Source organism: Electrophorus electricus, chromosome 15 (assembly GCF_041902795.1).
Source record: "Electrophorus electricus isolate QZ-2024a chromosome 15, ASM4190279v1, whole genome shotgun sequence".
NCBI lineage: Eukaryota > Metazoa > Chordata > Actinopteri > Gymnotiformes > Gymnotidae > Electrophorus > Electrophorus electricus.
In genome coordinates, this window is record NC_137511.1 from 19,800,001 (window position 1) to 19,825,000 (window position 25,000).

A 25,000-nucleotide genomic window follows, 5' to 3' on the forward strand; every position below is an offset into this window, starting at 1 on the left:
CTGATGTGTGTGTGTGTGTGTGTGTGTGTGTTACACTGCTGTTCTGTCTGAAGTGTGTGTGTGTGTGTGTGAGTTACAGGGCAGCACTGCTGTTCTGTATGATGTGTGTGTGAGTTACAGGGCAGCACTGCTGTTCTGTCTGATGTGTGTGTGTGTGTGCGTTACAGGGCAGCACTGCTGTTCTGTCTGATGTGTGTGTGTGTGTGTGTGTGTGTTACACTGCTGTTCTGTCTGAAGTGTGTGTGTGTGTGACTTACAGGGCAGCACTGCTGTTCTGTGTGACGTGTGTGTGTTATACAGCTGTTCTGTCTGATGTGTGTGAGTTACAGGGCAGCACTGCTGTTCTGTTTGATGTCTGTGTGTGTGTGTGTGTGTGTGTGAGTGAGTTACAGGGCAGCACTGCTGTTCTGACTGAAGTGTTTGAGTTACAGGGCAGCACAGCTGTTCTGTCTGATGTGTGTGTGTGTTACACTGCTGTTCTGTCTGATGATTGTGAATTACACAAGTCAGCACTGCTGTCCGGTCTGATGTCGTTGTGTGTGTGTGTGTGTTTGTGTGAGTTACAGAGCAGCACTGCTGTTCTGTCTGATGTGTGTGTGAGTTACAGGGCAGCATTGCTGTTCTGTCTGATGTGTGTGTGTGTGTGTGTGTGTGTGTGTGTGTGTGTGTGTGTGTGTGTGTGTGTGTGTTACACTGCTGTTCTGTTTGATGTGTGTGACTTACAGGGTAGCACTGCTGTTCTGTGTGACGTGTGTGTTACACAGCTGTTCTATCTGATGTGTGTGTGTGTTCACTGCTGTTTTGTCTTATGTGTGTGAGTTAAAAGGTAGCACTGCTGTTCTCTCTGATGTGTGTGAGTTATAGGGTAGCACTGCTGTTCTGTCTGATGTTTCTGAGTTATAAGGCAGTACTGTTGTTCTGTTTGATGTGTGTGTGTGTGTGTGTGTGTGTGTGTGTTACACTCATGTTCTGTCTGATGAGTTTGAGTTACATGGCAGCACTGCTGTTCTGTCTGGTGTGTGTGTGTTACACCGCTGTTCTGTCTGAAGTGTGTGTGTGTGTGTGAGTTACAGGGCAGCACTGCTGTTCTGTATGATGTGTGTGTGTGTGTGTGTGTGTGTGTGTGTGTGTGTGTGTGTGTGTGTGTTACACTGCTGTTCTGTCTGATGTGTGTGACTTACAGGGCAGCACTGCTGTTCTGTGTGACGTGTGTGTGTGTGTGTGTCTTACACTGCTGTTCTGTCTTATGTGTGTGAGTTATAAGGCAGTACTGTTGTTCTATTTGATGTGTGTGTGTGTGTGTGTGTGTGTGTGTGTTACACTGCTGTTCTGTCTGATGAGTTTGAGTTACATGGCAGCACTGCTGTCCTGTCTGATGTGTGTGTGTGTGTGTGTGTGTGTGTGTGTGTGTGTGTGTGTGTGTGTGTGTGTGTGTGTGTGTGTGTGTGTGTGTGTGTGTGAGTGAGAGAGAGTTAAAGGGTAGCACTGCTCTTCAGTCTGATATGTGTGAGTTACAGGGCAGCACTGCTGTTCTGTATGATGTGTGTGTGTTTGTGTGTCTGTGTCTCAAAACATCACTGTCTGGGCCCACGGTCCATCCTGACCCCTGCTAAGTGTTTCAATATGTATGCTTCCATCCCAAGTATGCCTGCACTATAAAGCTGTGCTTTTTACTGTACTGCACTAATGAAAAGAGGTGTTCTATAAAACAGACTAAAACACCAGACAGTGTGCTGGAAACTTCTGTCTGTGAGCCCTTTTCTCCCTGCTGTTTTAGTGATGGTCTGAGCACTCACAGATCTAGTGCCAGCACTGCCACATTTCAATAACCAGAATTGTCCTGTTTCACCTGAAGCCATGCATGGGCTAAATTCAGAACACACTGTCCCAAATGTACTTAGTAACATATTCTTTTAAAATGCATAAAAATAATAACCTGTTCAAAATACATTCAGATACATTTTAAAAAAGCATAAGTGAATTGGCTGTGCTGTACTGTCAGTATTAATTGTCACACTTTTGGTCAATGTTAGAAAATGAAAGTTTTCTTACTTAGTGCTTTTTAATGGTGAATTTATTAGCCATTGAATGGTGAATTTATTAAGAAGGCCAGTCACTCAATATGAAAAGATTAGCAGTAGTCAGCTTTGATTTTCCCTCCCAGTTTCTGCTCAGTAAAATGGTTTTTGCCTACATACTTCATTATAAATCTGATTTTTTTGTCAAATATATTATAAATAGCCATGACTGGGCTTATCATATAGGAAATGCATTAGTAGACCATTTGCTGCTATTATTGCTGAGATATTCTCCTAAAAATGCATAAAGTATCTGTATTCTGAATACTGCCTTTTCAAACTGTATTGTGGACAGTTAATTATTGTATGTTGAATTCTGGATTGTATTTGGAACCTCTCTTTTTTGGTCTTGTATTACAGCTCTGGTATTTAAATTGTGTATGTGTGCAACAGCAGTTCTCTTTTTGATAAACTCCATAACACTATCAGCAGAGCTGATCCTGTCAGCACGTAAGTAAACATTGCCTTGCCAGAAATGTTTCTACTATCAACAAACTATAATTTATTAACTAAAGTAAATTGTGGATTGTGTGAATTCATAGTACAAGAACTGGATTGCTTAAAAATACTAGGACAACCAAGGGTATTTTTCAGTATTTGATAGGTCCTTTTCTATCCTTGAGCACTTATTGTTAACAGCTTTCATGTTTTACTTTATCTAACTGATCTAAAGAAACTGCATTGTACACAGTCTTTAATACTGTCCACACACCTCTCTGTGTGTTCACTGCAAAAATCCAGACGAACCAGTCTGTGTGTTCACTGGAAAAATCCAGATCAAATCATTTGTGTGTGTCTGAGCATTGGTTTCCTTCTCATAAACAGATACCTCAGCTTCTCTCAGGTTTCATTTGGTGATAGATATTGAAACCTGGATCTGAGGAGCAGTATTAAACCCATCCAGAGTAACATACCCAGTGGAATCTTCCTTTTAATGATCCACTCTCTGTGGGCTTTGTTAAGATCCCACTCACACTGTCCTGGCTGCAGCTCTAGTAACAGTTTCTTGTAATGAATATAACTTCCTTTGCAAACACAATTTTTCTGGTTTATTCTAAATATTGAAGCCATTTTGTCTCTGCTGCCAGTAAAGCAAGAACAGCTTTTTATACAAGTTCCCAAAGGCAGTTGTCTCATTCTTAAAATTTAAATCCTTTAAGTAAACAGAAGGGACATTTCTTTAAACCCATCAGTACTGGTTACTCAACATCAGTGTGTGACACATGTAACAGGGTTTTTGACTGCCAGTGTACATAACAGTTCCTTTTTACTTCCAACACACACATTGCAATGGTAAAATTTTTAACAATACTCTGCAATATTAACCTTCATCATAGTAGAATAATTAATTCATTTTTTCATTAGCATTATTGAAAAGTACTGATTAGGGACTCCATTTCCTCTTTTGTTTATAATCATTAGGAAATGGTAAACGAACAATGGAAGATCTCCAAGTGGTTCTCCTTCCATTTGAATGGGTGTTTGCCATTGGCTATATTATTGCAATCTTTGTAGTGGAGTTATCAAAACAAAAAGGTAGGTGGAGACAGTCACAGAAACATCAAAACAAATAATCACAGAAGATCTAGTGGGCATAAGATGGTCTGTTCCAGTTTATGAGATTGTTTTGCAGGAGTCCTTTCCTAGTGTGTCTAGTGTAACACCTTAGTGTTGCACTAATCAGGCTCAGGTGTTTCACTGATCAGATAAAGAAATATTTAACAATCAGGCCAAGTAATCAGTAATCAGACTAAGACATTCAGTAATCTGACAGTGTAATCAGGTCCAGCTGTTCAGTAATCTGATTCAGCTATTTCACTAATCAGACCCATGTATTCAGTATTGAAGAGGTGTCCAGCATTTGTTGATGTAAAAACATCTTGAACTGGTTAATGAATCTTAATGGACCCCACTGTGGTAGCTCAGACTGGTGTGTATTACCGAGCCCTTTTATCAACAGAACATCATAACAGCCAGTTGCACATGCCATCTTAACATAGCCCCATACTACTACATAACACTATGTGTTTCTCATTTAAAATTGCATTTATGTAAAATTGCTAACAACTAGAATGAATTACATTTTATTTAAAACTACTGTAGAACATCAAAACAACTGGTTTATAGCAGATATATAACTTCAACTTCAAATTTTGTCTAAAACACAGATAAAGAAGATTATGAAGAAGAAGAAGAAGAAGAAGAAGAAGAAGAAGAAGACGAAGAAGAAGAAGAAGAAGAAGAAGAAGAAGAAGAAGAAGAAGAAGAAGAAGAAGAAGAAGAAGAAGAGCTAGATGCAATACAACTGAACCGTGTAGAGGACTCAATACCACAGCATCCTGCAGAGGTAGGATATCCCACACTCACATTCTTCACACACTACAGTAAACACAGACGTATGTAGTGCATCATGCAAGGCATACTTACATAAACATCTGTAGCGTATTAATCATGGAAGGCACAGTCACTGTTTCTGATATACGGCTATAGAAGTGTAATTCTGACAAAAACAAACAAACACAAACAAAAAACAAACAAAAAAACAAACAAACACAGTCAGGGGGTAAATAAGAGTTTTAGCAGAGGTAGGGCCTCATTTATCACAATGGTTCCAAATGCGCTGTTAAACACAGCCTAGTTTATTTGCAAGTTTTAAGAGAAGATAAGTGCTAGAATGTGTATGGCAGGGTGCTGCTCACACAGATGACCCAGTGTCACACCATATGACATTAAGTGTAAAACCAGACTGTTTGCATGAGTTACATGTTTGCATTTGGAAAACTGAAGTGATGTAACCTTTGATCTTTGCTGATACCACATTTATGTTTGTGCAACATGGGAGAGTCAAAGGGCCCTGGATTAGGAGCCAGAGAAGTCACATGGTTTACATTAACCACAGATAAAAAACAATTATTGTGTATAAAAATGTATCAGAATCATCTTCAAAGTCATCCTTAGAGTAGGGACATTTGATGGTCTTGCCTCCAGCTGAATGCATGTAGTTCTAATTTTAGTTCAGCATACATTTTGTGATTAATGACATCCATTTAAATACTAGAAAAACATTTGTGCTTCTATTACTTTATCTCAGTTCTGCCTTTGCCACCATCAAGTAAAGTACTTTTATATAGACTTGTCAATGAGGAACAAACCTCAGGAACAAACCCGAATTACTTTGTTGAAATGGACACATTTTGAGCAGATGTGGGGTCCCCCAGGGTTCTGTTCTGTTAAAATGCTTTTTTCCATTTAGTCCAAGACTCTGGAATGTCTTACCAGAGCTTTGCAGATGATAATCAGATTTATTTGCCTCTCTCACCAAGTAACTGTGGTCTCATTGACTCACTATGTCAATGCGTAAACATATTACAAATGGGATGTTTCATCACAAGAATTTTACCACTGTAATTTTGGGACCACTGTAGTCAACTGATGAACTGTTAATGTCTAAAGATGAATGTAAAATAAATAAGAAGAATGTATGTTATTAATAAATTACGCATATTAATCATACTGTCTCTAGGGTGGTCACATGACAGATTCATGACCTGCAGAAAAGCCTTCCCCTGGAATGAATGTCTGCGTTGCCATGGAGAGAGGGGTCAAGTACGTTATGAGAAGCTTGAAGATGAGATGGCCTGCTTCCACCGCTGGAGTCCACAAGAGGCATTAGCCCTAGTCTGCATGCACAGGTTTTCCTTCTTGAAGTGGAGTTTCTCCTCAGTCTCACACTAGAACAGAATAACTGTATATTTATGTGTAAATTTGTAACAAGTCCTGTTACCAATGTTAAAACCAGTGCTATTTTGGCTACATCCACCATTGCAAAAAGGATAACAGCACACACTCTTTATGAAGCCAAAAATTTATTTTCCCTGTCTACATGACAACACTGTAAACTGAGTTTCTGAATATCTTTATCATGGAAGGAGCTATGCAGTCTTTGCAAGTAGAGAAAAGCCAAAACACATAGAAAAAGCTGAAAAATAAATAAATAAAATAAAATAAATAAATAAATATATATATATATATATATATATATATATATATATATATATATATATATATATATATATATATATATATATATATATATATGCGAAGGCCTTAGATAATGGCTGTTTGAGCAGCTGACCAATGGAGTGAAAGTACTAAACATCCAAATCCAATCACCTGTCAGCTTTATGCTTTATTACGTACTAGGAGGACCCAGTGTGTAGTGAGGCTCACAAAATGTGGACAAAACCAATGAGGGTAGCAATGACATCTGAAGTGTCTGTTTGTTTGCTTTGGCATTTATTATTAATTACAGAATTTTTTAACAGTAGAGTAATGCTTACACGGGTCCCCACTGCCCTGCTCAGATTTAAGTTTTCCCTGTTTAATCACTGAGCACCAGTGTTATCTTATGATTCATTCTCCCATATGTTCTTCCAGTACTGTTCTCTTTCAGCTCTGGGTGGATCCACAGTCAGAGTTATGCTGAATTCTGACTGAGAGTGCACTTTTTAGTTTTTTAGCTGGTGTTTCTTTTGTGTATCTCTGCAGTCTTGGTACCAGTGGTGTTCACCAGTTTAGCAGACTTTAGAGCCTCCGTTATAGGTCACCCATTTAATATCTTCCATAGTCAGACACCATCTTTCATCTTTATGCCCTTCTGGAGCTCTGTCAGATGTTGACTTCCATCCAAGTTGTCTTCCTTGTCATGGTTTGTATTTTATAGTCAAGGTTCTCAACCATGACTACTGCAGCAGCATATACCAGTTTGTTGGTTTCTTATACTGGTTTTAGGTACTTTCATATCTGCTAACATACTGTGTGATGCAGTTTAGCTATGATCATATTCCACATGTCCACAGCTGGACCACACAGCATGTCCATGTTACATTCTGCTACTGGTGGATTCCAGCTGCAGTCTGACTGTTCTTTCTCATGTGCAGGAGGTGTTCTGTCTTGGCAGTGGTATTCCCCCCCCCCCTTTTAAAATTATATAATTAATTTGTATCATATGATTGCATTGCGAGATCACAACTGATTTTGATGTCATTTCTTAAACACATTTAAAAAGTTAAAAAAGGGGGTTTATGTCTTAACCAGTAATCATGCAACAGCAAATTATGAACATTATCATTTCTACTGACTGAACACATCAGTCATTTCTACTGACTGAACACTGAAAGTGAAAAGGATTGCAAGACTTTAAACTTCAGGGATTAGCGTCTTTCACTTCATCTCTGTTGTTTGTGTACACGCATGTATACACAGCTTCTTGGGTGTATGTGTTCTTTTGTATATGTATATATATGTTCATAATTTAGTAAAGCTTTATATTTATAAAATTGCTTATGTGTTGTTTTTTATTTTGTCTATAGTCTGTTTGTGCCCCCTCAAATGAGAGGTGCCTGACACCTCTGGTGATAGGAGACATGGGGGGATCTCTGCTGTAGGTGTGGAGTGTCAGTGAGCCTCTGCAGCAGGTGGGGAGAGTCAGTGAGCCTGTGCTGCAGGTGTGGAGTGTCAGTGAGCCTGTGCTGTAGGTGGTGAGCGCAAGTGATATGTCAGCACCAAACAGCAGTCTTAACTTAGTCTGCAGTCTTAACAGCAGATTGTTTATAGGTCAGTGCATCGACTCTCTGAACAGGTAAAACATAAGCAAAGTTTTCATTCTCAGTCCAAATGTTCTTAAGTCTTAATAGCTGTGAGTAAGGGGAGTTTTGCAGGCCGTGGAATGTGAAGAGTTATATTGCACATACAACTGAGAGTCTAGGTTTCACTGAAACCTCCAATAAGGTTATCCTCATGCCAGGATGTGCTATATTCCATGCACATTCAAGAGCTGGAACTTTAGAACCCCTCGAATGTTATGATTCAAACATCTACTTTTTAAAATATAAACTGGTTCATCATCCTAGAAATTCAGAAACACTTTGCATGCACAGCTGATGAAGGACCTCTGTTCAAAACATCCTGTTTATCTGGAAACCCACTGGCAATACAAACAGATATGCCATTAATGTAATGTTCATAAACACTTGCCACTGGAAAGACAGTTTATTAATTATGTTGGTCTGAAGGTGTTCAACATACCGATCAGCAAACCTTCACACTGATGCCTTTGTGCCAGATTCAACAGACTTTGATCAATATGAGACTACAAATAAGCATAAAATCCAATCAGCTCTTGCTCTCAGTTCTCACACACAGTAGTATTTCTTATCATTTATGTTTCTGTTGGTTTGTTATATTTATTCTCATAATGTTTTGTCCAATTTAATAGAGAATCAGGAAATAAAGGTACACCAACAAGATCCAAATTGCTGTCTGACCCTGTAGTTATGTTTGGGCCCATACTCATGTCACAGTAAAGAAATGCCTGGAGAGACAGGCCTTTTTTGTTCTACCATGTCTGTTCTCTTATAACATTGTCAGATTTAACAGAAAACATTTGTGCAGAGCTTCCATAACATGCTCTCACAGTTGGCCAGTGAGCATAAATGCTCATAATCTATTTTCAAAATGTCACAACAAACAATACATATTCTTTTCTTTCAGGATTGTAGTACAGTACTACACTTCTTGCCATGTCTGTGTCAGATAACTCTGATTTAAGAGTCACAGTCAGCAGATAAAAGCACATAAAGTATATATAATTGCAATCAGACACTGTACTTGTGTCTTCTCATAAATTAGGAATTGTCAAAATTCATAGCTATATTAACTGACACGGAATTATAAAATTTGACATTTGAATAAGAAAAAGATGAGTAAGAAGCCAACCACAGCCTCATATCAGTTTGGTGGTTGTCCATAACTCTTCATATCCACAGCCTGCACAACAGACATTAATGAAGGGTGGAGCGTGGGTCGATTGCTCATGTGACATGACAGGAATGCCTTTATAAACCTAAACTGTACAGTCACACGGACTTATTTGATGCATTTCTAAGCCTATCATTATTTCCAAAGAACACCTCACTGTCTTTTATCTTCATATCTTTAATGTCTTTAGTGTCTTCGTACCACTAAAGTACCACTACTTCGTAGTGTCTTCTGAAATAATTTTAACATGCATCCTAACATTTAAAATGTCCAATGCATAAACACCATTTTGGATTGACTATGTGAATAATGTAACGTTAGTAAAGATAAACAAGTAATTTCTGTTAATGATTGGCTCAATAAAGGTTGATTCGCCACGAATTGCTGTTATATGATTGGTTAAAATCGACAACTGTATGGCATCAACTGTTCCGCATACATGTGGAAGTGAAAGTAAAACTGTTCTCATATCTTACGGTAAAACATTTTCCAAACATGAAGATTGGCACAATTCTTTACTTTTTCCTCTCAAACGCCGTTCACGTCTGTAAAGGTAGGCTTTGATTTAAATATTGTTATTTTTAGTTTGTTATAGTTACGTTAGTTTGTTAAAGTTCTGTCGATTTAAATGGCGCCCAATGCGTAATTTAAACGTAGCGAAGTAAACGATACTGATTACTTTCCCGTTTAAACTCTTGATTAGAAATAAAACCACACAAACACCTGGTCGCTGGAAGAAATATATTTTAAAAGCGATACATTTAAAAATGAATAATTTTAATCGCTAAATATGCGTACCAAAAAAGTGTCGATTGCGGCACTTTGATGCTCAAAATTCTTAAGGTCAGTATATTTTCACACAATAACAGATGTACGGTATTATTCAAATTGAGGTTACTATCTTTTATAATTCTAGGAGAACCTGGGATTAAAGGTGCCTTGCTGATCTTGTATAAGAACAACGACTAGGCGTGTCTAGCCAAAAAAAAAAAAAAAATCGTTTCGACTTGTTTTTATGTGCAGTTACAGTGCACACAGCCAGTGGAGCAAGATCGTTTATTTTGAACTCCAAATCTCTTTTTTTGAAATGCAAATCTAAAACTATTACTCCTTTACCAATGTTTCTATTTATTTTAGGGTTCAGTGTATTGGGCCCCTCTGGTCCTGTGGCTGTCCAGCTTGGAGGCTCTGTGATGCTGCCCTGTTATGTTCAAAATCCCATACCAGTGGAAGAGCTGGAAGTGGAGTGGAGAAGAACAGACCCTGAAACTTTAGTGCATTTGTTCCAAGATGGAGAGAGTCGATCAGAGTCTCAGGACCAGGCTTACCATGATAGGGCACATTTCTTTACTGAGGACATCGCCCATGGAAACTTCTCACTCTTACTAACAGATGTGACCATTATGGATACAGGAGTTTACAAGTGTGTTGTTTACAGAAACCAGGAATCTAATGAAACTTTGATTGAAGTAAAGATGAGTGGTGGGTGAATTATTATTAACACTGTTTTGTCATACAGATTGAGTATTCTGTGGGAAAATAATTTTGATTTAACTCTGCTCTAGACATTATTTCACTTGTTTATTTAAATCACATGATGTTTCTTAGACTTTGCTGAATGTATTATAAAATTTTACTATCTGACCTGAGGTTTTAAAATGAAATGCTGAACTGAAATATATCAAATGTTTTATATATTTTTTCAGAGTATTTAACTTTGTCTGGAGGACAGGCTGTGTCTCCATATGTGGGGGGGGGACACCACTCTGAACTGCTCTGTACACTCCCACATCCCCCCAGAGGAGCTTGAACAGGTCTCATGGAAAAAAATGGATCAAGATATTGTAGTATTGCTCTTTGTAGAGGGTGAAATTCAACCAGAGTCAACTAATGAGAGATATATAGACAGAGTTGAGCTTTTCAGCTCTGAGGAAATCCACAGAGGAAACTTCTCACTTAGACTGAAGAACATCCAAACTGAAGACAAAGGCCTGTATATATGTGAAGTTCTCCATGAGGCGTTCTCAGCTAACACATCTGTGGAAGTACTGCAGTTGGGTAAGTTAACATCTCCATGGTAGCAGGGATGTACAGGAATGGGGCCTGACATTCCACATTTGTCTAAATAAAGATGAACAGAACTAAATAACTAATGGCAAGAAGTTTCTGAAAATATGATATTAGATTTTTTATAAAGAAACATGTTTCCATTATGTCCTTTCAAATTTGGTAATCTAGTAATATGCAAGGTATACTTGTCAACATTCTAAGTGATGAAAACTCAGGCCATGATGAACTTTGTTGATAGCTTTAGATGTCAAACCCACGTTTACAGAAAGATACACTGAGAAAAATGAATTAAGCAAACCATAATGGCTTCTTTTAAATACTCTGTTTAAAAACACCAAAAGTTGTGACCAGGTGTCAAAAGACATAATTATTTAGTCAATTTTCCATTTTTAAAAAGGAACTATAAACAGCGAATGTGCTCAAATACCTAAAGTGCAAAATTAATGGCACCATTAAATTAATATGAGCAAAACAAATAAATATTAATGTAATTGTTTGAGGGAATTATCCATTTAGTTATGACAATCAAAAATGTTATTTTCCTAACTAACACGTGTGGTTAGACAGTATTGGAAACTGAGGAGAAATCAATAAATAACAATCTGGCATGTTCACTTTTCCTAAAAAAAACTGCAAGAGACCATGTGTACTTTCAGGATTCTTGGGACTATTGTCAGGCCTTTGTCTGTGTGGAGTTTTTGTGTTCTCGCTGTGTCTGTGTGGAGTTCACGTGTTCTCCCCGTGTCTGTGTTCATTTTATGTGTTCTCCCTGTGTCTGTGTGGAATTTACGTGTTCTCTCTGTGTCTATGTGGAGTTTCCTTCCACATTCCAAAAATGTGCATGTGAGCTTGATTGGTATCTCTAAATTGGCCTTGTGTGAGGAGTGTGTTCATCTGCATGTACCTTGTAATGGACTGTTGCTCTTTGTGTGTGTGTGTGTGTGTGTGTGTGTGTGTGTACACTATCAAGAGCGGATTCCTGCCTTGTGCCATGTGCTCCTCATAGATCAAAAGATCAACAGAATTTGATAAGAATATATTCCCTTTTAAGTTGGAATGACATTTAGCTGGATGCAAAAGTGCATCTTTGATCTTTTAATCTATTTATTATTTTATTATTTTTAATGGACAACTCACTGAGACCTACATTGTTGGTTTGTCTTGTTTTATTAATTTTATATACTGTTAAATTATTGCCATTTTATCAAATTCCTTTAAATGTTGTTTTATATTTTTATTTTCTTGTATACTTTATTATATTATTACATGCTCTTTTTACAGGGACCTACAGTGAATTAGACTTTGTACACTGAACAAATACATTTCACATACAGTTAAATACAAGTAATTATGTGTCTTTGCCACAGGTTTCTCTGCCATCCACAAACTGGAGTTGTTTCTCTGTGCTTTTGTTTGTTTATGTGGACTTTCCCTTCTGCTTGTCTGCATACCATGGACGTGTCTAAAACTGGACGGTACGTGAGATCTTCATCTAAATACTGTTGATGTTTTTGGTAATGAAGTTTTCTTATACTGCAGGGAACTTAAATACAGTTCTTCTTAATCTCTTCAGATAACCACATGATAAAAATACAGCATGTCCTCGTCTTTTGTCCAAACATTGTTATGTTTCTTGCCTTCATCCTGTGGGGACAACTTGAGGGTAAGTATTTAACTGACTTTTTGAAGTTTCATTGTGTAGTGTTTGGAAACACTGATTCTAGTCTCTGTTAAAATTTCAAAGGCACACAAATGACATTAACAGTTGAGAAAACTATAATATATGCTAGTTTAGTAATGGATTGGCCTCTCAAACATAAACTTAGAAACAGTATAGGAAATGGTTGTCTGGATAAAATGCAATCAACAAGCATTTTCCCCCAGAACAAGCACAAAATGCATCATGCAGATTGTCCAAAGGGATTTTAGACATGTCTGTTACACCCTCAGATCCTTGGTCACCTGAGATTGAATGTCAGCTTGAATTCTCTAAATTCTCAAACATGGTCTTTTTTATTTATGGATTACGAAAATGTCCCAGAGACTAAAAAATCGAATAGGGCACAGTTTCACAACCAACCAATAGTATATGAGTGGCTAAAAAGTTTCTCAAAATAGTTAGATTCTATTTTTACAACAGTCTTCCTCTGTTAATAGTACACAGTTCCCATAACTGTATGACCTTTTGTATTATGCAATGGCAGTGTCTTAAGGTTCATTCTACAAATTCTCCACTGTATCCGCTGGGACAGCACATTAGAACATGTGAACAGACCTTAAAAATACTAACAAAGACAATTAAATTACAGCCACCAGCTCAAGCACCGCAGTCACTGTGTCTTTTAATAAAGTTTTGGAGCGAAGAAACATACTGTATGAACAATTAAACTATCCCAGTGCTTTCAAAGCATATTGTAAATGTTTGTATTTTATATTGATTTGGGATATGAAGAATACTTATTAAAATTATTTTTATTTTGCTTCAGGATTTTTCAGTGAGGTAGCTGTCTGTTCAGCTATTAATCTCACGAGGATTCTTCGACTGCTGTATTATTCTCCATTCACTTCTAAAGGTATGTTTTACCAAGAAATATTGTCTTGAATTAAGTGTTTGTCAGATTAATAACTTAATATTAATGGGACAAAGGCTGAGGGCAGCGACTATCCCTGTAGTACCAAGGTTTGAGACCTGGGTGTGGTTACTGCACTCATCACAAATGGTGCCAGAAGTGATATGGCACTGAAGGAGAAGGTGGTGTGATGAGACCATCACACTCATTGAAGGAGAAGGTGGTGTGATGAGACCATCACACTCCTTGAGATTAAAAGGGGTGCTTTGATTGTTGTGCGAGAGTGCTAGCTCTTTGGTCTTGTGACTGAGGCATGTGTTTGCCACCTGTAGGAACTGAGGTCAAGAGCCAAGTAGGGTTGTTATCTTTGTCACAGTGTAATTATAAAATCAAGAGTGCGTACTGAATGCTTAATAGTGGAATGGTGAATGCGTGCATTTCCTGAGACATGTACCACTTCATCTTAGTAGGAAGACACACACTGAGGGCCATGACTAACTTATGTAGATACGTATGTAGATAAAGATACCTGACATCAAGTTTTCATTCATTCATTGGCATTTACTTAGGTAGTATTTGAATATTAGGATTTATCTAGATAAATATTTGATTTTCGTGCAACATAATTGTGACACTTCCTTCTGATTCCACCAAAGAACACACCGTTAAACTGCATTTTAGTTGACTGTACATGTCAGTATTAACTTACAGACAATAACTTATGTTTACATGTGAGAAGCTAAATGTGCTATGGGATAACTTTGATACTCAAACAGTACATCAGGCGCAATGACAGTTTTGTGAATAGCAGTCCAAAATATTTGTTTACATGTACCAGATCTCTAAATTTCCCTTTGATGAGATAGAATAAATATACTTTACACAAAGGAAAAAGTTTTTTAATTATATATATTTATATATATTTCTAAAAATGACTGGATTTCCTTCAATGCCATGATTACAGGTAAAGACTAGTCCTCAGTGTGTTCTTGACATCAACATGGCTCAATAATAAGATACTGTGTATAATGGTGTGTATAATGGTGTGAAGTGTGACAGAGTGAGTATAATGGTGTGGGACAGCTCTGTTGTCTCAGAGCCTAAATGACCTGCAGTCACTGAAAGTGCTCTTGAACCCAGATCCTACAGCAGGATACCAGGATGTCTGTAAAACGGGTGTCCTGACCTCAATTTGATATAATCAGTCATTTATATGAGAATTTTCTTTTTTCTTTCAGGAATGAAACTATTAAGTTCATTAGAAGGTATTGTGATGTTGGCTGTTGTTTATTCAGGTAAGTTTACATAATTATTACATTTATGGCCATTTAATTGTATATTTATATTTGTATAATTGTATATGTGTGTCTACGAATGTATATATATATATATATATATATATATATATATATATATATATATATATATATATATATATATAGAGAGAGAGAGAGAGAGAGAGAGAGAGAGAGAGATATTCAAAATTATAGTAAAGTACACAACAGAGGTTCCAGAGAAACAGAAGGTTTCAAACACTCACGCAATTGTTGATGGACCTCTGTCCGAAGGGTTCCGTTTCTCTGGAAACTATATATATATATATATATAATTCCCCACTTGCCCTCCAGGTGGTCTTTTTCCTTCACGCTCTGCCAGAGGTCTGGGAGCTTGAGGGTCCTGCATATTATCTTAGCTGTTCCCAGGACTGCACTCTCCTGGACCAAGTCTGATGTTGTTCCTGGGATCTGCTGGAGTCATTCTCCCAGTTTGGGGGTCACAGCCACTAGTGCTCTGATTACCATGGGAATCACAGTTCCATTCACCTTCCACATCTCTTCTAGCTCTTCCTTCATCCCTTGGTATTTCTTGAGCTTCTCATGTTCCTTTTTCCTGATGTTGCTATCACTCCAGATTGCCACATGTATCACTACGGCCCTCTTCTGCTGTTTGTTCACCACTACTATGTCTAGTTGGTTAGCTGTTACCATTTTCCAGTCTGTATCTCCAGCACCTGTATCAGGGCATCTTTGCACAGCCTGCCTGGTGTGGTAGACCCCAGCCTCTATTGATCTCGTATTCAGAGCTTGTTCCTGTGCTGCCATGACTAGTGCCTCTGTGCTGCCTTTCAATCCAGCCTTTTCCAGCCATTGGTAGGATTCTTCCATATCAGCCACTTCCACTATCACTTCCGCCTCCTGCTTAGTCTACAGTCTCAGTGTGCTGGATTTGGGATGAAACCCTCCATGCATTGTGAGGAGTTCCCTTGTCTTGATGTCAGTGGCTTCTGTTTTCTCATTAGGCCAGTTTATTATCCCAGCTGTTATACATCTGTTATATTACCCCCTGGTAGTGTGATCCCCTCAGTTCTAGCTACCTTCCGATGTCTCATTCACTTCTGACATACTGCTTGATGACATACATGTAGAGGAGGTGGCTGATCGTTGATCGATTCCGTAGCTGGTATCCATAGACACTCTTGGTGATGATTTCACTTGAGTGGGTTCAGCCACATGCAGAACAGCAACGGAGACAGGGCATCTCCTTGGTAAATCCCATGCTTGATGGTGACTCATACTATTGGTCGGAAATTGGCCTCTAGGGTTGTTTTCCACGGCTCCACTGAGTTTTCTATGAAGGCTCTTAGCGTCATGTTGACGTTATCCCTCTGAAGTATAGGCATTTTCTCTGTTTTGCATATTTTGTTAATTTCACGTTAAAGGTTCTTACTTATAGCATGATACATATATATTACATATCAAAATTTTCAGACCAATCTCAGCTCTCTTCCTAATGAGGTACCATTTCACCTGCAGCACTGCATAAAGAAATAATATGGCCCTAAAGCTGAAAATGTGAGGTCCAATTTTAGAAATTAATTTGTGCAAGTGAAAAATTAGCATTACAATTATAACCAGATAATGGCAGAAAACAGAAAAGTCTCATCTGAACAGAACAGTATTCAGTGTGGCCAAAATGCATCCATTCATCTCTACTATACTAGCTGACTTTCACGCAAAAAATCTTTAACAAGCATTTACTAATGGACAGTCAATTTTGTCAAACAAAGGTCATGACAACTGCATTATAAATCAATTGGAGATAACGGCCAACAGTTAGCATGCTAGATGTTATCTTGATGGCATTTCTAAAAGTCATCAGATTCCATTATTTTATTATAGTAAATACTTTGTCTTAAGTATTCAATTACAGATCTAGCAGGTAGTCACTAATATGTAATGGAATAAAGTAAAGTAAGCTTACCAGACCTGTGCAGAATGACTTTCATTCATGATTTTTCCCTCTTTCTCCTCTAGTGATGTGGCGTGTCTGGGGTACGGAATACAAAATCATGCTGGCTGTTGTTGGGGCTATAGCACTGTTGATCATCATAAGTAGGTGTTTCATTGTTCTAAGTTATTATGAAGTATGTGAGCATGGGCCTTGCTTATGTAGCCAGTCATGTTTTTTACTGTGGTCACATTCCTTTCCATGGCATATGCCATAATCGTATTCGGGGTCGTAATCGTAGTCGGGGTCACAGGCCAGCGTTGAAAAACCAGGAAATGTTGATGTAAATCTCATTCTCTTTATTTCAGGTTTTTTCTTGGCTTTCTGTCTGGAAGACAAATTGCCTGATGGCCTATGGTATTGTCTTTGTAAGTAAAAATGGAATGCTGTAAATTCTTTACTTTTGTTAGCTCATCTACACTTTTTCTTTATGAAGGTACTTTTGAATAAATTCCTAGTCATCTTTCACTCACAACACTTATATAGATCTGTTAATGTGCTGAACTATCTTCACATAAACGTTACTTTCTCAAGATTAGAGTCCAGTGAAAACAGGTTTTTTTTACCATGCAGTAACTTTGACATTGTGTACACAATGTACATTTTAATAAAACGTTCAGTGTCAAAATGACAGATAGAGAAGTTGACAGTTAGAGAAGTTGAGAGAGAATGTTAGACTTGACAACAGGTAACAGGTAATGTGCCACTACATAAGAACTAGAGGGAAAAAATTAAATCAGTACATACACTAATTGATTTTGTTAGGTTTGTTAGGAACTTATCCAACAAAATACATTTTATCAATCTTCAAAAATGGTTTGAATAATACCAAAAAATCCCCACAAAAATACAATTAATAACAATTAAAAAGTTATTTAAAATGAATTCAGACAAGACAAACATCACCTAAGGTTTCTATTTGTAACGTTGAGCGGTAAGGAGGCAGACGTATGTGCGGAGCAGAGCGAGATTTATTCAGGGAAAATCCAAAATCAGAGTCGTTAAGGCAGTCCAGGGTTATGGAGCCAACACGGAGAGTATGTGGATACATGACTAACAAACAAAAACACACGAAGGCAAATGGCTAGGAAAACACTTGGGGCTAAACAAGACAGACTAACAAAAATGAAGGATTTGGAACATAGATTCAAGAAACAACAACAGCGAAACAAATTCAATGAACAGCCAAAAACACAGGGAACAGGACATGGTTTAAATACATGAACTTAATGAGGGACAGGTGTGGAAAATCAAACGAGGGGCAGAGAAAACGAAACTATGGCACGGAACTAAGAAACACAAGACAGGGAAAAACACGGAACACAGAACCCGGGAGGGACTGATCGTGACGCTATTCATGTCTTTCTCTGAGTATGCTATCTCTCCCCTCAGGAATGAAAACATCTTACCACATGTGAGACAGTTAACAGTCCTTGAAGAGCCAATCATGGCTCTTACTGAGACTTTTATTGTTGTAGTCCAACTCCATGCTTGACTTTGATTCTCTAGTTTAATCTGCTGATACAGACTCAAGGGGGCTGATGTCTTGTGCAGGTCTGTTCTTCAGACCACCTCTGTATAGTGGTCACTTTCCCCTTCCTGTTTTGATTTATCACATATCACATGGCATGAAACATCCTTCTAGAGAGAAAGAGAGAGAGAGAGAGAGACAGAGAGAGAGAGAGAACAACAAAATGGTATTTTAAAATTGACCTATGTGAATCCATACTTACTGTAATTAAATCTTAATGCTACAGTCACTGACAACACTTCATAAATTAATTAAATCTACCCTATATACAGGTTTAACATAAATTACATTTTTTTGTTGGTTTTCATTTGTTTGTTTTGTTTGTTTTTTACTCAGCATAATATCTTAAAAATAAATCTGTTTGTATGAGGCCAATAAAGTGTCAACACTCATCTTAAGGGTTTTTGTTTGTAGCATATTGTCATTTTCAGTCTGTCATATGCACCTGGAATCACTCAGCTGGAATAGAGATGCCAGCTTGTCCCTGAAGCTTTCTTAGCCTCCCTCACCACTCTTCTCTGTGTAATGATGCTCTTTTGTTCCATTCACCTTCCACATCTCTTCTAGCTCTTCCTTCATCCCTTGGTATTTCTCGAGCTTCTCATGTTCCTTTTTCCTGATGTTGCTTTCACTCCAGATTGCCACATGTATCACTACGGCCCTCTTCTGCTGTTTGTTCACCACCACCATTTTCCAGTCTGTATCTCCAGCACCTGTATCAGGGCATCTTTGCACAGCCTGCCTGGTGTGGTAGACCCCACACCCTTCTCTGTGTAATGATGCTCTTTTGTATTAATTCTTAATAGCATCATGAACAGTCTTTTCATCATATGGGATTTGGGACGGTTTAGATGATAATTAGTGGCACAGTGTCATCCACCAGTGCACCACATAAATAAATGTATCACAACCATCAGTGCTGGAACATGTCCCAGCCAGAACATCAAAGTGTATCCTGAAGTGTGGTGACTGATAGCTCGCTTTGGCCTTTGAGAAAAATGTTGTTGTGGTCTGATTTGCTAGATGGATGGTGAGATCTTACTTTATAACTGTACGGCGTGTAACAGTGATACAGGGTTGTGATTGTAGGGAGTGTAACAGTGATACAGGGGTGTGACTGTAGGGAGTGTAACAGTGATACAGGGGTATGATTGTAGGAAGTGTAACAGTGATACAGGTGTATGATTGTCGGGAGTGTAACAGTGGACCTGACCTCATGTCTTCTGATTACTCCAAATTTCTATGTGCTTATTCTAATGCCCTTCTCATAGAACAGGTGCCATTCCATTTTAATACATGTTTCAGTCCTAAATATGTGTGATTCAGAGCCGTTAAAACATGGCCTCATTTGTCCTGCTCCATTTTTTACGCTGTTTTTTGTTTCCACATGCGTAGGTGAGTGTAGCATAAACTTCATAGAGATTAATTCAAATCACACACATTCACCTTCTGAACAGTGCAAACAAATGTTAAAAAACTAATTATGATCATGTTGGCCTAGTAAGGTTGCTGTCACGGCACGGCCTCCTCGTCCCAGACATCTTCCTGTGTGTGTGTGTGTGTTCATTTGCATGGCCACGCCCTTTCCGTGTATCACACCTGTTCTTTGTTTTACGTTGTTACTGTGCATGTATATAAAGTCCTGTTTAGTCGTTGGTGTTGGTTGGTGTTTGAGCCCACATAAGCAGAGTGCTTCATTGTGCTTCATTGTGCTTCATTGTGCTTCAGAGGTCGTTTTTAGCAGTCTTCATTGTGCTTGTTTTGTTAAGTGTATGAAATAAACGTCTGTGTGTGTGACACAGCTAGTTTGTGCATCCTACCTCGACTCCCACATTACAGTAGCAACTTATGTGTCTGTACTATCTCTAGAACTACTCATGACACCAGCACTATAGAAATATTGTGGTTTTATAACAACCAGAAAAGAAATCTGCTGTTTGTATTCATACTTTTATGCAGAGCTATTAAAAAGTGCATGCAAATTATGAGGTGTGGTTAGTTCTGATGGGGTTTAAACCGATCGGCATGACGTTGCCATACCTCTGTAGCACCAAAAACCACAGTGTAAGAAACAGGCGCACATTGATTGGTCCCCACTCCTGGTGTCCATCTCTTATCCTCTCTGTCATCATGGAGCAGCACTGCATCTCCAACTGTAAACTGTTGCTGTTTCAATTATGCAGGCCAGGAGGAGAATCTGGGAGTCCAATGTGTGTCTCATAGCCAATATCACATTGGGTCTGAGTGTGTAACTGACAGCCCAGAAAAAAAGCATTCTTTCTCACTCCCTCAAGCTGCAGAGTATTGCAAAATGTCAGCAAAAATGTTTCTGACTGTTGCTGAACAGGTCTAGACTGTTGCGGGACAGGTCTGGGCTGTTTCTGGACAGGGGTCAAGCCCTTTGAGGATTTAAGAGCATGCTTGAGAGTTTGTGCAAACCTGCCCATTGGTGGCTGGGTGATATGGGGCTGAACATGTTTAACATAGTCAGCTATAAAATATGTAATGTTTTAATGTGCAGTGAATTGAGGTCCAGTGTCAATGACACAAACTTCAGGTATTCCATAGTGGCTGAATAGAATTTGTAGCCCTCGACTGGTCCTGTCTGGGTTTGTTTGTAATTTGCACCTCTGGCCACTTTGCATGGGCAGTGACCATGACATTGAACATGTGGCTGTCAGTTGGCCCTGCAAAATCCACATGTATTCATTTCAATGGTTCTCTAAGTCTAATAAGGAAGGGGGACAACTCACTGTTCCTAATATTGTACAGTACTCTTTTGCCCTGGGTGACCAATGTCAAATCTGATGGAGTACAATCTGCCTGCGTTTCAACATGGATTTCTGTGGCTTTGAACACCTCAAGAGTATCCACTTTGTGTCTGTTCCTTGTTCATTATGTCGGTCAACTGTCCAAATGTCTAACTTACTGAAGCAAAATGGCAACACTCAGCGATCATCTTGAGGGATTTAACTCAGTGATCATTTTTAGAGATTTAACTCAGCGATCATCTTTAAGGATTTAACTCAGTTGTGGTGAAAACATACAAAATATAAAAATTATTTTAAAATGTAATGGAAGGAATACTGACAAATATAATGGAGTAAATTTTTAGACTTTGCAAATATAAGAGTATAATGTGGCTTCTTTTAAAACAACTCTTAAAAGTACAATTTCTTCAAAAAAGTTACTTAAATAAATGTCACGGAGTAAATGTAGCACATTACTACCCACCTCTGCCTATGTAAAGCTGAAATTTAAAGTAATTACAATGTGCTATATAAGTGGACTGATTTATTTGATGAGGTTCAAAAACAAGCGCATTTTTTCAGACGAACATATTGGAAGAGAGTTGTATGCAGGAGTAAAATGATGAGGCCATTTATTTATTATTTAGAATCATGAGTCATAAATCCAAAAAGCAGGTAGAGATAAAAATACAATATCCAATCAGCAAAAGTGTCTAGCAGAAAATCATAATATATAAAATCATAATATAAGATATAACATACATGGGGACATACATGATACAAACAGACAGGACAACAGGAATAGAAAAGCTTTAAAATATAGGAGCACTGATAAGACTTTGCAAGGCATGTGTGAGAAAGCAATATATACATGAGCTGGCTGGAAGAGACACATGGAAGAGGTGAGAATTAGGAAGCTTGAGAGGTGGAGTATGTGATCATGGCTGGGGTTTGGGTGCTGCAGGAGTGTTCTGGGAGCAATATTATCAGTAATGTTTGATCCATCTAATTCACCTAAGTGGGAGGGATACTTAAAGCTTATTAAAGTTAGCACAGCAACGCAGTGTTTTCACTGTGTGTCCCTAGCAGAGTATATTGTAGACTCAGTCAAGAACTGCTGTGCCTCTCTGGTCAGTTAAACACTGCAACAAGAGGGGGTTTTACAAGGGCCACTAACCCATGCTCACTGTTCATTACCATGACACAGTTGTCTGTGGTTTACAACTGAGTTTATATGTTCATATTTTTTTCATTTGCAGATTTCCTGTTTAGAATATCAAGAGGATTTCTGTTTGGCATCAGTTTAATTTCAGTTTTCTTCATTGTCAACTGGAGAGGAGATGAAAAAGGTAACAGTGTTTATCAGTACTTTGTTTGCTAGAAGGAATTTTAATATTTTAAACATTTTTCATAGTGTGGAAGATGATACAAACAGGCATAACAGCTACACAGACGTTTCAACATTACAGGGCAACAATGACCAATGGGGATCATATACTGGCAGGGGTTTAAGTAGACAGACTAACATTTAACATTAATCCCTGACATGTGTGAGTCCCCCTGCACACAGCGGGCCATACCACGTGACTCAAGGGTGGAGGAGCCTTCCGTGACAGTACCCCTTCCCAAAGGGTGTGGCTCCTGAAGCGTCCTATACCTGGGCAGCACATCCCGGCCCACCATGCACACACAGACAGACACTGCACGACAATGCCCAGTGCCCACCCAACACAAGGCGGGCCAGGAACTACCACCCAGGGAGACTTCTGTGCACAGGGGAGAAAGGCAGACTCACTGTCTCTTTCAGGGCAGTCCTTAACACTCCACGTAAAGTGTAGCAGTCCTCGACAACGACCCCTCCCTAGGGGCTCGGCTCCCGACGCTTCCCCACGTCGTGACGCGCCTAAACACATACACAAGGCGCACACATACACAAACACTAGCGCCATTCCACACAGACATAAGGCGCTGTGACGTGTCCTCGGCCTCAACGGACACGCGGGGGTGCACGTCCGCCCTGGTTCCAGGCGTGCTCCTCCCCCGAACGGTCCTCCTCTCCTCTATCACTCTTGGAGTGCCCCAGAGGCAGTGTGCCTCAGAGGCTTTGGGCAGACCCCTCCAGTCTTGCTGGCGGGTCCACTGAAGGGAAGGGACTTGGGCTTTAGCCCTACCCTCCGAAGATCTCATTGTGTACCTCAACACAGTAAACATCACATGGATGTTTAAAACATAAACCTGTTTAAGAAGTTTAAAATGTGCAAGGTTCCAATAAACATGCAATAGTGACAACTCAAGAGTACTAGATAATGCATAGATGCAGATGGAAGTACCATTAGTCCATTAAAGGACTAGCGAGACAAAAAGGAGAACAAAAAATCAAATTCAAAACACAAAAGATGCCTCAACCACTGTGATAGACTGCCTGGCACAAATAAAAATAATTCAAGCTGGTCTGAGATCAGCACAAACAGAAGGCAAACAGAGAAAGCAGAGGTTATGGTATGTAAGTAAGTAAGTAATGTTTATTTATATAGCACTTATCGTAGACAAGAGTCACAAAGTGCTTTGCAAATTCAGATTACAGGGTAGTAAAACCACAAGTAGGACAAGATAAGACACAACATAAAACCACAATACAACAGTAAAACACAATACCACGCAGTGTGGGTGCTACCACCGCAAATGGTGAGTCTCCATGAGCCTTTAGATGTGTCTGTGGAACATATAAAAGGCTTAGCTCACCTGACCTGATCTGTGGAACACTTAAAAGACATAGCTCATCTGATCTGATCCGTGGAACATATAAAAGACCTAACTCACCTGATCTGATCCGTGGAACATATAAAAGACCTAACTCACCTGATCTGAGAGCGTGAGCTGGTATGTGAAGAAAGAGTAGTTCAGACACACAGGCAGGGGCCTGACCATGCAACACTCTATATGCAATAGTTAGAATCTTAAATTGGAAAACAGAAAGCCAGTGGAGAGATTTCTGTGAGGGGAATATGTGGGATTGTTTTATTGACCCACTGAGTAATAGCTGGAGATGATTTAGAGCAGATCTAAGTTAAGAGAACATTACAGTAGTCAGTGAGCGATGAAATAAAAACATGTATTAGCATCTCAACACCTAAATTATGTATGCTAAGGTGTGCAGCAGAGGAAAAATGTCCAAAGCTTTGCTTAGTCAAGGGGCTGACCTCATCAGGAGCAACAATCAAAACCTCAGTCTTTTCAGCATAAAGATGCATGAAGATATACGTAGTCCAGTCCAACTGCATCCAGGCAATCTAAAAGCTCAGCTACCCTGTGAACCTCATTAGGTTTGAATGTACAATGAAGTTGGATATTATCAGTAAATATGTGATATGCAATATTAAACTTTTCCATGATCTGTCCCAGAGGCAGTAAATATAAAGAAAATAGCATGGGCCCCAAACAAAATGCTACGGCACACCACAGGATAGTCGGGGAGGACACAGGCTTAAAGTCAACAATAGATGTAGTAAAACTTCTCTCAGTGAGATGAGATATAATCCAGTCTAAGGCTACACCTGATATACCCACCCAGTCCTGTAACCTCTTAATTAAAATATAACGGTCAACTGTGTCAAATGCAGAGTTGAGGTTGAGTATCATCAGTGCAGTACAATCACCCACATCAGAAGACATAAAAAATGCAGTCTCAGTGGAGGGTCCTCTCTGAAATCCAGAAACTTGTCATAACAATGTGTCTCTCCAAAGCTGCAGAGTTATTTGGCCACAATTTTCTCAAATATTCTTGATAAAAACAGAAGTTTAGATATGGGCCTATAGTTCTTAAGCACAGCAGGGTCTAAATTAGGCTTTTTCCATTAAAGGCTGAATGATAGCATATTTAAAATATGAAGGAAC

General features: G+C 38.8%; 2 protein-coding genes across 5 annotated transcripts in view; both read left to right on the forward strand.

Annotated features, from left to right (window-relative positions):
* The window catches only part of LOC145651347 (uncharacterized), an 8,329-nt gene extending 2,158 nt beyond the window's left edge, over positions 1–6,171 (forward strand). The window contains exons 1-4 of one of the 2 annotated variants that reach the window (XM_081697973.1): positions 1–2,528; positions 3,501–3,614; positions 4,247–4,425; positions 5,602–6,171. The exon at positions 1–2,528 is cut by the window's left edge and continues 2,156 nt beyond it. In XM_081697973.1, coding sequence (XP_081554099.1) covers positions 2,459–2,528; positions 3,501–3,614; positions 4,247–4,425; positions 5,602–5,625 — 387 coding nt within the window. In that variant the 5' untranslated portion in view covers positions 1–2,458 and the 3' untranslated portion in view covers positions 5,626–6,171. Of the gene's footprint in view, positions 3,615–4,246; positions 4,426–5,601 lie in introns of both variants that reach the window. The other variant, XM_081697974.1, reaches the window with a different exon arrangement.
* Positions 6,172–9,309: 3,138 nt separating this feature from the next.
* The window catches only part of LOC145651273 (uncharacterized), a 37,407-nt gene continuing 21,716 nt past the window's right edge, over positions 9,310–25,000 (forward strand). Inside the window, exons 1-10 of one of the 3 annotated variants that reach the window (XM_081697157.1) lie at positions 9,310–9,450; positions 10,035–10,379; positions 10,604–10,955; positions 12,335–12,442; positions 12,541–12,630; positions 13,454–13,540; positions 14,776–14,832; positions 16,852–16,929; positions 17,134–17,193; positions 22,366–22,455. In XM_081697157.1, the coding sequence (XP_081553283.1) occupies positions 10,643–10,955; positions 12,335–12,442; positions 12,541–12,630; positions 13,454–13,540; positions 14,776–14,832; positions 16,852–16,929; positions 17,134–17,193; positions 22,366–22,455 (883 nt within the window). In that variant the 5' untranslated portion in view covers positions 9,310–9,450; positions 10,035–10,379; positions 10,604–10,642. The remainder of the gene's footprint in view (positions 9,451–10,034; positions 10,380–10,603; positions 10,956–12,334; positions 12,443–12,540; positions 12,631–13,453; positions 13,541–14,775; positions 14,833–16,851; positions 16,930–17,133; positions 17,194–22,365; positions 22,456–25,000) is intronic. The other 2 variants (XM_081697159.1, XM_081697158.1) reach the window with 2 other exon arrangements.